The sequence below is a fragment of the Boleophthalmus pectinirostris genome, unplaced genomic scaffold, assembly GCF_026225935.1.
Source record: "Boleophthalmus pectinirostris isolate CB_2022bp ecotype Guang Dong unplaced genomic scaffold, ASM2622593v1 HiC_scaffold_14, whole genome shotgun sequence".
Classification (NCBI taxonomy): Eukaryota; Metazoa; Chordata; class Actinopteri; order Gobiiformes; family Gobiidae; genus Boleophthalmus; species Boleophthalmus pectinirostris.
This window is the reverse complement of record NW_026571047.1, coordinates 6,778,233-6,793,428: the sequence shown is the minus strand read 5'-3', so window position 1 is coordinate 6,793,428 and position 15,196 is coordinate 6,778,233. Positions and strand designations below refer to the sequence as shown.

General features: G+C 40.0%; 1 protein-coding gene across 1 annotated transcript in view; it reads left to right on the top strand.

Annotated features, from left to right (window-relative positions):
* cacna1g (calcium channel, voltage-dependent, T type, alpha 1G subunit) overlaps positions 1–15,196 on the top strand; it is a 634,394-nt gene that overhangs the window by 308,730 nt on the left and 310,468 nt on the right. The window contains 1 exon segment of the mRNA XM_055150510.1: positions 9,661–9,758. Coding sequence (XP_055006485.1) covers positions 9,661–9,758 — 98 coding nt within the window.

The following is a 15,196-nucleotide window of genomic DNA, read 5'->3' as shown; positions in this document are numbered from 1 at the left end:
GTTCAGATCTGTGGAGAGTCCCCCTATTCACAGAATTAATTGATGTATTTTTTCTGTAATGAATATTAGACGGATAAGTTTAATGTCATACCTTTCCAGGGAAAGCAATAACATCTCCATGGAAGCAAGCAGGTAGCAGATCCTTCACCAGAAAAATTGCCCAATGCACCTTTAAATTAAAAGAAAAACATATGTGAAAGTATTACACACTTGGAAGGTTCCACTTTTATGATTTAAAAATGTTTGGACTGCCTGCCACATGTGTTTCCTATTTGAATTCTAGCTGTATCACGTATAGACTTCACCACAGAGGGAAGAGGGACGGACCAATGCATTCATCCGAACCACTCTACACACATGAATTAGCCTTAATAAAGCATGAACTAAGACTTTATTCATCAAGTAGTTACTAAGGATGTCTCACAGAAATATCGTGGGCTGTTACGATATATCGAATTACAAGTTCCTTTGCTTAAATGCATGCTTTTATAGTAGCAACAGCTTATAAACATAGGGAACTACATATCCCATGATGCATTTCAGTCCAGACAACATGAAGAAATACGTTTTTGACTTGAATTGCTGGGATTATGACGGAGATAATTCACACCAAAATATTGTGAAGGTATTTTTAAAGCAGAAACATGGCTTATCTACAATTATATAAGCCTCTCCAAAATATCGCAGTATCGTGAGACGGTCCATCAGGGTACATGGCAGCTGATGCCACAGGGTCAAGTTCAGTGTTGGGAGTAAAGCGTTATAAAAGTAACAAATTACTGTAATGCATTGCTTTTTGCTCTAACGCAGTAATGTGCCATTACAGGGAGCAAAATGGTAATATTTTACTCAGTACAAATGTCAGTTTTAACCTAGATTGAAGTGGTGGGTTTTTCGTTTTTCTTCATACAAATTCACTAAAATCACTGCGATATCAGCAGCGGTGAAATGCCAGAGGTGCGCCCATGTAGACCATCAGGTGACCGCGGGCGAAAGGACTGGCACAGAACTCCGCGCTTCACGGGGCTAATCGCAGCTGACGCCCGATCGCTCCTTGCAGACATCCTGCTCCACGGGCTCAGGGTTCTCTCAGGGGCATACTAGATTCTAAGATTAGTCCTTGTGTAGACCTGGTTTAGTCCTCTGTTTAGTCCTGGTTTAGTCCCAGTTCAGTCCATATACAGTGCAAAAATTCAGCATCTTTGCAGTTATTTTGGTGAGAGTAACTTAAAAGTACTGCAATAGTAATGTAATGCCTTACATTTTAAATACAGTAATACTGTAATGTAATGAATTGAAATTGAAAATTAAAATGACAGTAACAAGTCATAAATAACACATTACCATTTTGAAGTAACTTGCAGTTTTGAAGTAACAGTGGTCAAGTTACACGTTAGATCTCTGTAGAGGCAAACCTATGCACATTAACAAGTACAAGTACATGTTTTTAGATCAACAAAAACCCATGTTATTGAATAAAAGCAAGATCAATACTGTATGTTTAACGCCATCCCAGGACATTCCAGACAAAGCAATAACATCTCCAAGGAGGTCGCAGACACTCCACCAGAAAGGTCACACAGTGCACCTTAAGTTAGACTCCAGTAATATCTAAATGTAACTGAGTATCCATATTTACGATTGCCAAAAGTAAACCACAGCCACTTAACGTTACCGAACCTCCAACCACTCTGCACGCCGACAATGCTTTTTTGGGTGATTACTTCTGACCAAAACCAATCCATCGCACAAGGCAACAGTGCCCCGCCCTTGTGTACATTCATTAGTATTCCCCGGTACTCCATCTCTCCATTATTCAAAAGCACTCGCGATACCGCCTCCGTGTTTTTACGACATGCCCGGTCCCACTGTCCTTGCAGGGAACACTGTCTTTATTGCTTTGCCTGTGTCACGGAGAAAAAACAGTTCCTCCAGTGGGGCGCGACTCGCTTTGGGCTGCTGCTCACGCGCTCTGGCTGTCGGTCTTCCCCCGTCTACCCCCGCCCACCCCCACTCCGCTCCCATAGGCGGCCGGGGCTGTTCTCTGTATTCGGATCACAACAGTGTCCTCCCCTGGTTGTCGCTTCATAACAGATGACAGGTCAGCTCCGGTGTAGTCAGTCTATTAAGTGTATTAGGGTATTAGGAGTGTGGCTGGGTTTCAGATGACATCACAGCATTCTGTAAAGCAGCAATGTGTAGGGTCTAGGGATGAAAAAACAAGTACAAGAATTATATTTCAGAACATGTTTGTATAGAGCTACAGGGTTACCAGTTTGTAAGCAGAATAAGAAGGAGATTTTGTTGTTTGCGGAGGAAATGGTCCAACTCCAAAAATGGTATCAGAAAAGGTGTAGATGTTCTTTCCAGCGACTAGGTCAGGAATCGGAATGCACTTGACGGCTTGCAAGAACACCGGAAGTTGTAGACCATGCACCGGCCAGTCAGTGAAGAGCTGTGAAGCCGTGACGTCAAACTCAAGCGCATGTCTGGGTCCTTTTTTGGAACAGCACAACAGTAAACAAACCGGTCGAGATGGATGTAGACGAAGACATACATTCTGTGTTGGCAACGATTCCCGAGATCAAGGATTTAAAGTTGGAACAAAAAGAATGTTTTATGTTATTAAGTTCTTCTTTCAGACCAAGAGTTTGTTTTCATACCTGACAATTTCGACTGCTCACGAGTGGCCTTCCTCAGAGTGGTCAGGCGATGTTGCTGAGACTATAAACCAGGATGAGGGGGCTTTTTTACTGGCACACATCTGGGATTCTCACCTGAGGAAGTGGGACTGCAGATGGTGCTGTCTTCCTGCCTCCACCGATAGGAAGACAGCGCCAAAACCTGTTTAAATCAGCTGACTGGACATCATGTGACCACTCTGAGGAAGACCGCTAGTGAGCAGTCCAAACTGTCAGGTATGAAAAACAAACTCTTGGTATGAAAAAAGAACCTAATAACATAAAATATCGGAAGATCAAATGAACCTCGTTGGACCAAAGAGAATGTTTGGTGAATTTTATCAAGAGGAAAGACGTTATTGCCATTCTTCCTATAGGATTTGGCGCATTAAATACGTCACGACCAAATAGCAGCGATTGGTTAAATAAAAAAAGTACCTGCCTGCTGTTGAGCGAACAAATCCTAATGCTGCGAGGTCAGATGGTTTCCATGAAGTGAAACCGGCTGATGAATCAGACTAGCACATTTATTCCCAAACGTTTCGATCAGTGGATCTTTGTCAGGTCACACTCCAGAAATTATAGCCTTTGTGATGTGCTAATTACGTCCATTCAAATAGTGATGTTAATTTGCTCGAGATGACTCTTGCAGCCCTGATCTAACCACTATAAATGATCCATATGTGCATGTACCTTTTGGATATTTCATGACAAAGTACACAGAGTACTGAGAGCATGACATAATCACATTCTACAATCTGAAAACCATCTGTTGTGGGTACAGTTGGAGCAGCAGCGGTTCACCCACAAACTCAAATGTGGGGGGTTAAATCTTGACTACTGCAAACTCCTGCTGTGTCTTTGGGCAAGACATGCCTATGTTGCCATGAACCTAGTCTGGAAGGTTCACAGAATTCTGGAGCGAGTCACCTGTAATTTTACATACAGGCTGTAGTGATATACTGTGCAATATAAGAGTGATATTTCTGATTGTGTGAGTTTGTGTGAGTGTTTTTTTTATTGATATAGTCTTAGCCTGCAGCCCAATGAAAGTGTTGGACAGGCCTGACATGCCAGTGGTTTCCCCCTATAGAAGTTTACAGGAGCTGTCTGTGCCTGGGATGCCTCACACTTCATGCATTTACAATACTGAGACACATGATGTTATAGTCCTGAACAGTACCCTGTCTCCACGATTTCATATGGGCGTGATTGACAGGTGAAAAACACATGGTCCTCGTGTGTCAAAATAAACATGGCGGCTTACAAGGAAAAATAGCTCTGGGGGCTGAGAGTGAAGCACCAAACTCTGTAAATCTGAGGTAAAAGAAGTGCTTTGTGAATGTTACAAGATAATCCGGAGGAGATGTCTGCATTTAAGAGATACTGCTACAGTTCATTCATTTATTTCACTGACAGTGCATACTGACCAACAATTTATAGTGTGCCAGATTAGCCAAGAGCCTAGTTTTTATTTGTTGTCCGCTGTGGCTGTAATTGGAACATTCAAAGACTGGACTGTTGTCAGATGTGCTCTGTGGTGTGGGCCTTTCAGCATTCAAACACAACATAAGACTGTATTTACTGCTGAGCTCATCTCCCCCTGTCCCCTTCAGCTCTGAACTCACTGCAGTTCTTTAAAAGATTTAAACACGCGGAACATGTAGACTCTGAACCCCCGCTGCTTGCTACAGTGAAATGGCAGTATTGCAGTAGTTTACTAAGGACAGAAGAGAACATGTTTTAAAACAACTGTATGTGAGATTTTGATTTGATTTCAGAAACTTGAACGATCAGAACATGTTCAAATCAAATATAGTTTTTACTGATAATAATCCCTGTATCATTCGTTCATTCGTTTTTCAACATAAAACCAAAAATAAGAAAACGAAAAAACAACTTTTGTCTTCATTATTTATCTCCAGAACCAAAATGAAAAAAAAAACAGATAACATTAGTTTTTTTTTCAGTTTTCGATTTTGTGTTTAAATGAAGAATGGAAAAAACGTCTGTTTCCCGCTCACTTGACTTCCATGCCGGATTTTGCACCGCGTACGGACTGAACCAGGACTGATCCAGGTCTGGGACCACACTGGGACCAGAGCGGGTCCAGACTGGGACCAGAGCGGGACCAGGGCGGATTCTGAGCTTTGATTCTGAGCCTCCGCGGGGTCCGAACCACAGCTTTGATCTTCGGTCCTGCCGTGGGCTCTGAGCCTCCGGTCTGGTCCCGGCCTGGTCTCAGTCTCAGTCCCGGTCTCAGTCTCGGTCTGGCCCTGGCCTAGTCCCAGCCTGGTCTCGGTCTCAGTCCCGCTCTGGTCCCGGTCTGGTCCTGGACCTGGTTCGGTCCTGGTTCAGTCCGTACGTGGTGCAAAAGTCTGGCATCGCAGTCACGGAAGTCACGTAAACGGGAAACGGCCGTTATCCATTTTTTCCATTCTTCATTTAAACACAAAATTGAAAACTGAAAAAAACGAATCGTTATCAGTTTTTTCATTTTGGTTTTGGAGACAAATAATGAAGACAGCAATTGTTTTTTCGTTTTCTTATTTTTGGTTTTATATTGAAAAACGAATGAACGAATGATACACGGATTGATAGTAGCTATAACGTTGATTTATACTTAATGATAAAAACATTGGACATGGACATTGGTTCTCATGATGACTTTGTTAGTTACTCTATATATTTCAAACCTGCACATACAATTCACTTCACAATTCACAACATAAGTTTAGAGACACAGAAGCAAACATGCAGAGTTTGAAAAGGGAATGGATGAAACTAGTATATACACGACGACACAAACAAAACATCCACACACTCATCAGACACCACACTGGCCCTCTGACCCTACACCTCCCTCCCCCTAACCTCACTTTCTGTGCTCATCACTGTCTCTTCTCCAGGTATTTTTTCATTGTTTGTCTTTTAAATAGTTTAGTTCTTCAGATAATCCATTCCACAGATGAGCTCCATGTACTGAGATGCACATTGATTTTAAAGTTGTTTTAAATTTTGGCTGATAAAATTTGTTATTACCTCTAAGTTCGTAGTTAGGATGAGCATTTCGATCTTGAAATAAATCATTTAAATTTGCTGGAAGAGAGTTGATAGATGCCATGAATGTAATTTGAAAAAGTTTAAAGTTTTAAGTCTTATGATTTTAAAAACAGGATTTGTTGGATTGGACTATAAAGTCAGAAAGCTGAATGAGCCTTGCATCAGTCTCTCATTTGGGTTGCCAGTTTCAATGCAGAAATCCAGTTGGTTTAAACCTTAAATGCCTCCCTCCCTAAACCCCAGAACCTGTCAGTGCGAGTGCAGCCCCTGCAGCTTAGGGAGGGAATTCTGGAGGATCTGAGCTTCACATGAGGCCTGTTCTGTCCATGTATTGAGAATGAGACAAATGTGTATGTGTCTCTATCTGCAGGTTAAGGCTCTGGCAACACAGGCTCAGTTGTGATTGTAATACTTTTTTTTCAAACCGTAAGACGGCAGGCTATGTACAGCTACTTTAAAAACACGGTGGAGCAACCTGAAAAAGGACTGAACTCTCTTGAATACAGTGGCGAAATCCGTGAAGTAGTCAGCTTTATTTTTTTTACAATTTTTATATCTGTAAAACCCCTCACCACACACTTTATACACTTTTCTCACACAGGACAGTTACAATCCTTTTTGCATCCTTCTTAAAACTTACAGCTGCTGTCGTCCTTAAGTTATTTTCCTCCTTCTTTATGTAACGAACAGAAGATTAATTTATTCTACAATGCACTACACCCGCGTAACTTCTACCTTCCTTCAGCGTGTCCAGAAGTCCAACTTTTTGTGCGATAGTTAGTATCTTCCTTTTAGGTGCGACCGCAGGAGCCTTTGTCGGTGCAGAACGTTTCGTCGACATTGTGGGTTTTGTCGAGGAGAAAACTTGCAAACATACAGCACTTCAGAATCACACTGCTAGAGATCCAGCATTTATGTAAAATTGTCAAACTGAATGCATTCTGTACTGTACAGGAAACACGACACTGAGCAGACTGATTGACAATGATCTACAAGTCCCTTAGCCAATCACTGTACCTGATTATTATTGTTCTGAAAACATGAAAAAACAAAACTATTTCATTTTAAACGGCTTGCAGTGGTCCAAATGCATTCTTCACTTACCTAATTATTCACCACAATGAGTTTATAAGAGCTTTTCAGAACTTTCAGACAGATTTTGCTCAAATACATGAACAAAATGGGTACAGGCTCATTGTGACCAACCGTCCTCAGACCATATGTGCTCTTCATGTGTACCTCCTTGTTCTTTGGCCAGCGCGTCACACTTAATGTCATTTGAATGTTGCTTCCTGTGTGCCCATTACTGTCCATGACCCAGCTGTTGAATTGTGCCCCTCTGTGCGTTAGATTCGTTTAGCTCTGCTGCTCCCGCGACCGTCCTGTTTGATCGGGTTAGCGCTTTGCTACTCACCTCCTTCCTGCCCATCTGCAAGTCCCATTTGTCTCTACAGGGAGCAGTCACGTGTTCAGAAAGGTGAAAGGTGAAAGGGTGGAACGATACGCTGAAGACTTCATATATTAGAGCCTAGATCGCAGTTTTGATTTGGATTCACTTACACTTAGTATTGTACAGGGACACTATAAAGCCATCTCCTGCTATTTGGGGTTCATACTTCACTTCACTTCGCACACAATGGGCTCTGTTCACGCTGACATCACTAAACCAGAAGACGTTTGGAAACATGCGGACGACGACTTCCTTCGCGCTCTGTTTGTGGTAGTAACTCTGACAAAATCTGGGAAAACTGAGAAAATGGCTCGGTTTTCTTTATCTCGATGTCATTTATATTCTTTTCCTTTCATAAATTGCCCAACTTAATAAAAAAGAAACAAGATGGCATAACATTCCGTTATGTTCAGAAGATCAACAATTACAACTAGCTGTCTGTAAGTGAGATCGATGCTGTGATCAGAGCTTTGTCAGGTTGTGGAGACGCTGCTGCTGAATCCATGGTTTTATCACGAGCCCGGTGTCGGTAACTACACCAAAAGTCGTCATCCATTTTTCTAAATGTCTCCCGGTAAGCATGAATAGAGCCTGGATGCACTGATACTGAAAAAGTAGCTTTATTGAGTATCGGTTAAGATGATATTGTGATTAGGCCTTTAATTCAATGAAATCATTTTATCTACTGGCTGATTTTGAATCCAAAACATCTCATACAGTTTGAACTTTTATTCATACAAAGTTGCCCTGTAATTATTTGAAGAATAAATAATTGTTAAATAACACAATTGGATCTCTTGTATAATCAGTTAACTTGCGTCACATTACAGTTCAGATCTGTGGAAAGTCGTCCCTATTCACAGAAGGAATTATTCAGCTCAGTTGGTAGAGCGTTTGTCCACTGAAGGTCTGGCGGTTTGAATCTTGCTCTCGACATTTAGAAAAAAAAAAAATAATAACTGATTGAGAGGTGTGATTCCAGCTCCCACAAATGAATGCTGTCATTGTTTGGTTGAGCAAGACACTTAACCCACCTCGCCCCCAGTGTCTGTGTACACTGGTGTGTGAATGTTTGAGTGGTTCCTTCTTGTAAAGCCCTTTGAGAGTCGTGAAGGTGAAAAGGCACTGTATAAAAATGTGATCATTTACCATTTATTGTATTTTTGAGCAACAGAAACACTTGTAATAAATAAATCATGGATGGATATGTTTAATGTCATACTATGGAACATTCCAGGCAAAGCAATAACTTCTCCGTGCAGACAACATGCTGGCGGACCCTCCATCAGAAAAGTTGTATAGGTCCTATATTACACCAAATTGACTCTTGTGAGCTTTTAGTCACGTCATAATGCTGTTACCTCCGCAAAAAAACAGACCTGGAGTTGTGTTTTGTTTCATTCACACATGTTTGAGTAACACTTTATTATTAGTCTGTGCATCTCCAAAGCTCAAAATGCTCTGTTCCACCTTGTGATGTCATGTAGTTGTAGTTTTCAAGATAATAGTTTTTACTAGGGATGTAACAATAACCGAAATATCGTGACATTGTATCACCAAAAGTGCTATACAATAATATCGTGGACTGTCACAATATATCAAATTACAAATTTCTTTGCTTAAATGCATTGTTTTATAGTAGGAACAGCTTATAAACTTAGAGAACTACATATCCCGTGGTTCATTTTAGTGCAAACATCATGAAGAAATATGTTTTTTACTTTGATATTTTGGATTATGACGGAAATAATTCACACCAAATCATCTTGTCAAGGTATTTTAAAACCCAAAGAGTGTCCTTTCTACAATTAAATCAGCCCCTCCAAAATATCGCAATAAATATCGTACCATACTGTGAGAAGCATATCGTGATCATATCATACCGAGAGATTTGGATATCGTTACATCCCTGCGTTTTACTTTTAGTTCAGTAGAGATCGGCAAATCCAGGGCTGAAATCACCTCAAATCATTGTAGTAAATGTATCTAGAGTTTAAAAACACAGTGGAGCACTTCCTGTATTGCCACATGACATCACAAAGCAGAACAGAGTGGTTGGGTTTGTGCGTTAAACATGTGCGAATGAAACAAAACACAACTCCAGCGATGATTGCGACGAGGAAACATATTAACGCAATATGGCTCCTTTAAGTACAGTACTACTTTTACTTCATTACGTTCCAACACTGCTGAATTATGAACTGCCAGACCAGAACCAGAAGCAAAAAACGCTGCTTGAAACAATATTGCGATTGCCTGTATATTGAGTCACCCAGGAGACTTGATTAGCTCTGGAGAATGCATGAACATGTAAAACACACTCGCTGTAATTGTCTGCATAATGTGGCCTTTCTAGCTCGGAGCACATATTAAAAACCTGCGCGGTAAGCTGGATTCTTAATGACCCTGTGCCGGTAGCATGTACGTTGTAATGTTTAACACGTACTTTGTATATTGTGTTCGCAGGATGCTGGAGTACTCCCTGAACCTGCAGAACGTGAGCCTGTCCGCGGTGAGGACGGTGCGCGTGCTCAGACCACTGCGAGCCATCAACAGAGTGCCAAGTGAGTACAAAAAAACACAGTGAACTAAATTATAATGGGGTTTTTATCGTCGGCGAACCAGGACGTGCACTGTTAACATGATAGTTGTTGTTAGCATTACCTTGATAACAAAACAACACCCTGTTCTCTGAAAGTTGCAGACATGTTTAGGGTCAAAATGAGAAGCTGTGTAATTATAATGGGTATTATAATGGGACGTGCACTGTTAGCATGATAGTTGTTGTTTGACAAGCAACCTCTGTTCTCTGGAAGTTGTGGAAATGTTTAGGGTCAAAATGATAATGCTATCTAATTATAATGGGAATTATAATGGAAAGTGCACGGTTAGCATGCTAGTTGTTGTTTGGATTACCGTGACAATAAAACAACACTTTGTTCTCTGGAAGTTGTGGAAATGTTAAGGGTCAAAATTTGAATGATATTTAATTATAATGGGAAGTGCACTGTTAGCATGCTAGTTGTCGTTTGCATTACTGTGACAACAAAACTGTGCCCTGTTCTCTGGAAGTTGTGGAAATGCTTCAGGTCAAAATGAGAATGCAATCTAATTATGATGGGTAGTACAATGGGACGTGCACTGTTAGCATGCTAGTTGTTGTTTGCATTAACGTGATAACAAAACAACACTCTGTTCTCTGGAAGTTGTGGAAATATTAAGGGTCAAAATGAGAATGCTGTGTAATTATAATGGGATGTGCACTGTTAGCATGCTAGTTGTCATTTGCATTACTGTGACAACAAAACTGCTCTGTTTTCTGGAAGTTGTCGAAATGCTTTGCGTCAAAATGAGAACGCAATCTAATTATAATGGGTATTATAATGGGAAGTGCACTGTTAGCTTGCTAGTTGTTGTTAGCATTACCACTGCAACAAAACAACGCTTTGTTCTCTTGAAGTTATGGAAATGTTTAAGGTTAAAAGGAGAATGCTATCTAATTATAATGGGTATTATAATGGGATGTGCACTATTAGGATGCTAGTTGTTTTTTAGGATCACCGTATCAATAAATACTTAGGGTCAAAATGAGACCACTGTCTAATTAAGGATGTGCAGTGTGCATGTGCTAGATTGTTGGTATTATTACTACGACGGCAAAACTATGCTCTGATCTTTAAAAGTTTTTACAGTTTTTAGGGTAAAAATGCAACGGCTTGTTTAATGTTAATGGGTATTATAATGGGATGTGTACTGTTAGCATCCTAGTTGTTGCTGGCATTAATATGATGGCAAAAATATGCTCTGATTTCTAAACTTTTTACATTTTTAGGGTCAAAATTCAACCGCTGTCTAATTATTATGGGTATTGTAATGGGATGTGCACTGTTAGCATCCTAGTTGTTGTTGCATTACCATGACAGCAAATCTATGCTCCGCTCTCTAAAAGTTTTGACATTTTTTTGCGTAAAAATGCAATGATAATGGGTATTATAATGGGATGTGCACTGTTAGGATCGTAGTTGTTGGCATTACCATGATGGCAAAACTATGCTTTGATCTCTAAAAGTTTTGAATTTAAAAAAAAATTTTTTTTTTTGCGACTGGTCTAATTATTATGGGTATTGTAATGGGACGTGCACTGTTAGCATGCTTGTTGTTGTTTTTTGGAAGATGTGGAAATATCTATGCTGTTTAAAATTGGTTTTATCGACTGCGAACCAGTATGTGCACTGTTAGCATGCTAGTTGTTTCAAATGAAATAGAAAATGCACATCAAGTTCTTGTAGAGGTGCAAATGCAAAAAAAAAAAAGTAAAATAAAAGTGAAAAAATTTATAGCACACCCAAATGGCCGATGTCGAAAATCTTTTTTTTTTTTTTATTTTAAAATTACGTTTCAGCAAAAAAAAGCCTTGGTCAGATATTTTTCTTGCTTTGGTCCACTGTGGACATAAAAATCATTATATGCAACCTGCAACTTCTTAAATTTAGTTTTACTGTAACTGCACCACAAGTGAAGGTCTAATTTGTCAGAAAAATTCCTTCGCTGTATTGTAAATTTTTGGTGTTGATTACTTACAGCTACTTCCTGTATTTTTGCAATTTTCGTTTCAAGTTTTGTCCCACAAACTTCCTCTTAACTGATGCAAGACTGCGATAAACTTTGACCACAGTTAGTATCCCACCACACTGTGAAAAAAACAAAAAAGAAACCAAAACAAAACATGAAAATCTGCTATATACAGCTGCATTGTGTAACATTTCCAGTGGAGGATCCCTCAAATGGTTTTCTCCGTGAAGATGTTATTGCTTTGTCTGGAATGGTTCACAGTATGGCATTAAACTAAACTAAACAAAATGTATGTCTTAATGAAGACCAAACCAGAAGTTACTGGTCAGATCTGTGGAGAAGCGACCCCACTTAGAGTCAGAATGCCTGTTTTTCTAGGCATTTTTGAGCTATAAAACCACCTGTAATTGAATAAATAAACCATATTTTTTGGATTATAAGGCGCAGTATCAGTAATGTTGAATTCTCTCATCTATTCTCATACATAAGGCGCACCAGATTATAAAGTGCATTAAGTGAAACAAACAGACGACACTTGAGACTGATCCTTAGCCCAGACGTCCATGATCCATCGGCAGATCGTGGCATAACTCGCCCAATGTAGCCTCCCTGTCTTCGTGAATGTGTTTTATGAATGTGAATGTGGATCGATAATTTAAGTTTTTTTTTTTTTCCTATGAGAATGACTCAAATATACATTGAGTAATAATGTGTTTAATGCAGCTTTGTGCACATTTGTTTACGTTTTACAGAAACAAAACGTAAAACCACATGGCTCATTTGCATAAACTATAAGCGCTGAAAAAAACAGCTCGCTCTTTGTGCACTGATACGGTTCAGATTCTGTCGGACTAAAGGACACGACTCAGTGGAATATAAGTGTTCTGTCTGTGTCAGAGGGATGTGCCGCTAATGGTTTTTATTACAGGTCCACGCCTTTACTCCACGAGGCTCCTGACTACGGTTGTCGCAATGCTTCGACAATCCATCAAGAGGTGCAGCTTACCAAAGTCATACTAAAACATTTTGACAGATTTGAGCGCCGTGTACCGCATAAAATCGGTTCGAGGTCAGTAAGCACAACCACAATTAATACATAAGGCGCACTGTCCATTTTTGAGAAAACTAAAATATTTCAAGTGCACCTTATAGTCCATATATACAATAAAGTAGAGCTGTTTAATGTGATACTGTTGAAAATTCTAAGCAGAGAGACGATATAGCCATAAAAAAACAAGCAGGTACGGACCCTCCATCAGAAAAAGTTACAGAATTCAACTCTAACACCAAAAAACTACAGATGAAGTCATGTTACTTCCACAGTACTGTTTTCTCGCTCACTCCACATGTTGAATAGTGCCCCTCCTTTTCCGTCTCACATCGTTTTTTCATCCGTCTCCATTAGGTTTTAATCAGGCTGGATTGGATTTCCGCTGCACACTTTCATGTTTAAATAAATGATGAGCGTTCCCCCCTCAGATGCTAGCTGGTCCATTTAGATTTGACTATACTCCCGCCATAGATCAGGCCCGGCTAACGTTTTAATTGTGCCATTCTAGCTCCATCGCTCAAAGCTTATCCGATATAACGTATTAACCCCACAGCGGGAGGAATTATGTGCGCAAATGAAGGACTACGGAACAACTGGACAACATTACAGTACTTTAGATGAACAGATCGAGTCAGCTAAGAGGTATTCTCAGATGACACAATTCACACGTTAAAAACTGCAGTGGCTAGGAGTAAAAGTAGTAGGAGTGGTAGCGATCGTAGTACATAGTTATGGTTAAGGTAAATGTATTGATAAAGCATTGTCGTATCAGCTTAAAACACATATTGTAGTGTTACTTTTTGGAAACTATTGGATAATACAGCCCCAAACTAAAACAAGACAACATGGTGAAACATTCAGAAAAGTTTTAATTGTTCCACGGATCTGACTAGTAACTTGTCCGAATGCCATACAAGTGACTTTAAACAGTAAAATGTTGTGGTAATTTTGGGATTGACTAAAAATGAAGGCCACGTTTAACCAAATCAACAGGTTGCGTTCACACATAAATAATTTCACACCAAGTGCAGTGATCATACCTGGAGTTGTGTAGTTTCAGTCACACATGTTTAACACACAAATCTTCTCTTCTTCTCTCCAACAGAAAACACTCTGTTCCATCTTGTGATGCCATGTGGAAATACAGGAAGTGTTGCACTATGGTTTTAAACTCCATCCACCTTCACTAGAGTCATTTAGATAAATTCAGCCCTGGAATCTCAAGTCTCTACTGAACAAGTGGTGAAAGGTACCAGCTAATTTGAAAACCACTGCTTCATGACATCACAGGGTGGAACAGAGAATTGAGCTTTGGAGATGTGGAGAGACTAATAATAAAGGATTTCTCAAACGTGTATGAATGAAACAAAACACACCTTTATTACCTCCTGTAAGCCTTTTTGACCTATATTACTGTTTATTACCCTGTGTTCCCACATCCTATTTTCCTTCTTTTTTTTTTTCCCGAAACTTTAAAAACTTAGGTCCTATGTTCCCACAGCTCTATGTTCCATCAGTTCTACATTTCCTCAGCCCTGTGTTCCCTCAGATTTTTCTTATTTCTAAGATTTTTCTCAAAATGGAACTCTAATTCAAGTCATTTTTATTTTTATAACACATTTAAAGGGATGACATTTCAACTTATAGGATCCTTTGCATCATGATGTCTACATTACATCTGTAGTCAACTGCTGCTGGAGAATAGGCTGTAGTTGTAGGGTGTAGTTGACAAATTGGGAGAAATGGGGATAAAACCTGATGTAAATTGTTGATAAAGGAAATGTGGGAACATAGGGCTTAATTTTTTGGGGGGGAAATATATATATATATATAAAAAAAAAACTTAGAAATGAGTAAACATAAGGCTGTGGGAACATAGGACTGTGGAAACATCGAGCTGTGGGAACATAAAGCTGTGGGGACAGAGGCATGCTTCCAGGATTATTTAGACACGTGTGAATGAAACAAAAAGCAACTCCAGGTATGTTTTCTGATGAGTTAACAATATTCCAGTATAGCTGACAAGAGTCAATTTGCTTTTACTCCATGGTTGAGAAAGAAGGTCTGGCCATTAAATGGGCTCTGGAAAGTCTCAAGTACTACTTGTCTGGGAGAGAGTTTGATCTGGAGACGGACCATCGAGCTCTCAAATGGATTAATTCAATGAAGGATTACAGCAGCCGATTGTACCTCTCACTGCAGCCCTTCACTTTTGTGGTCCAACACTGGTCTGGAAAGTCCAGCTTGCATGCAGACTACCGTTCCAGGTTGCCAAGGCTTTGTCAGCCTTCGGGAGGATGATGGTGATGGAGTGGCCATGTCAAAGTTCATTCATTCCGCTCCACATCCGTCCGCTTTGTTTGCTGTGATATTCACCAT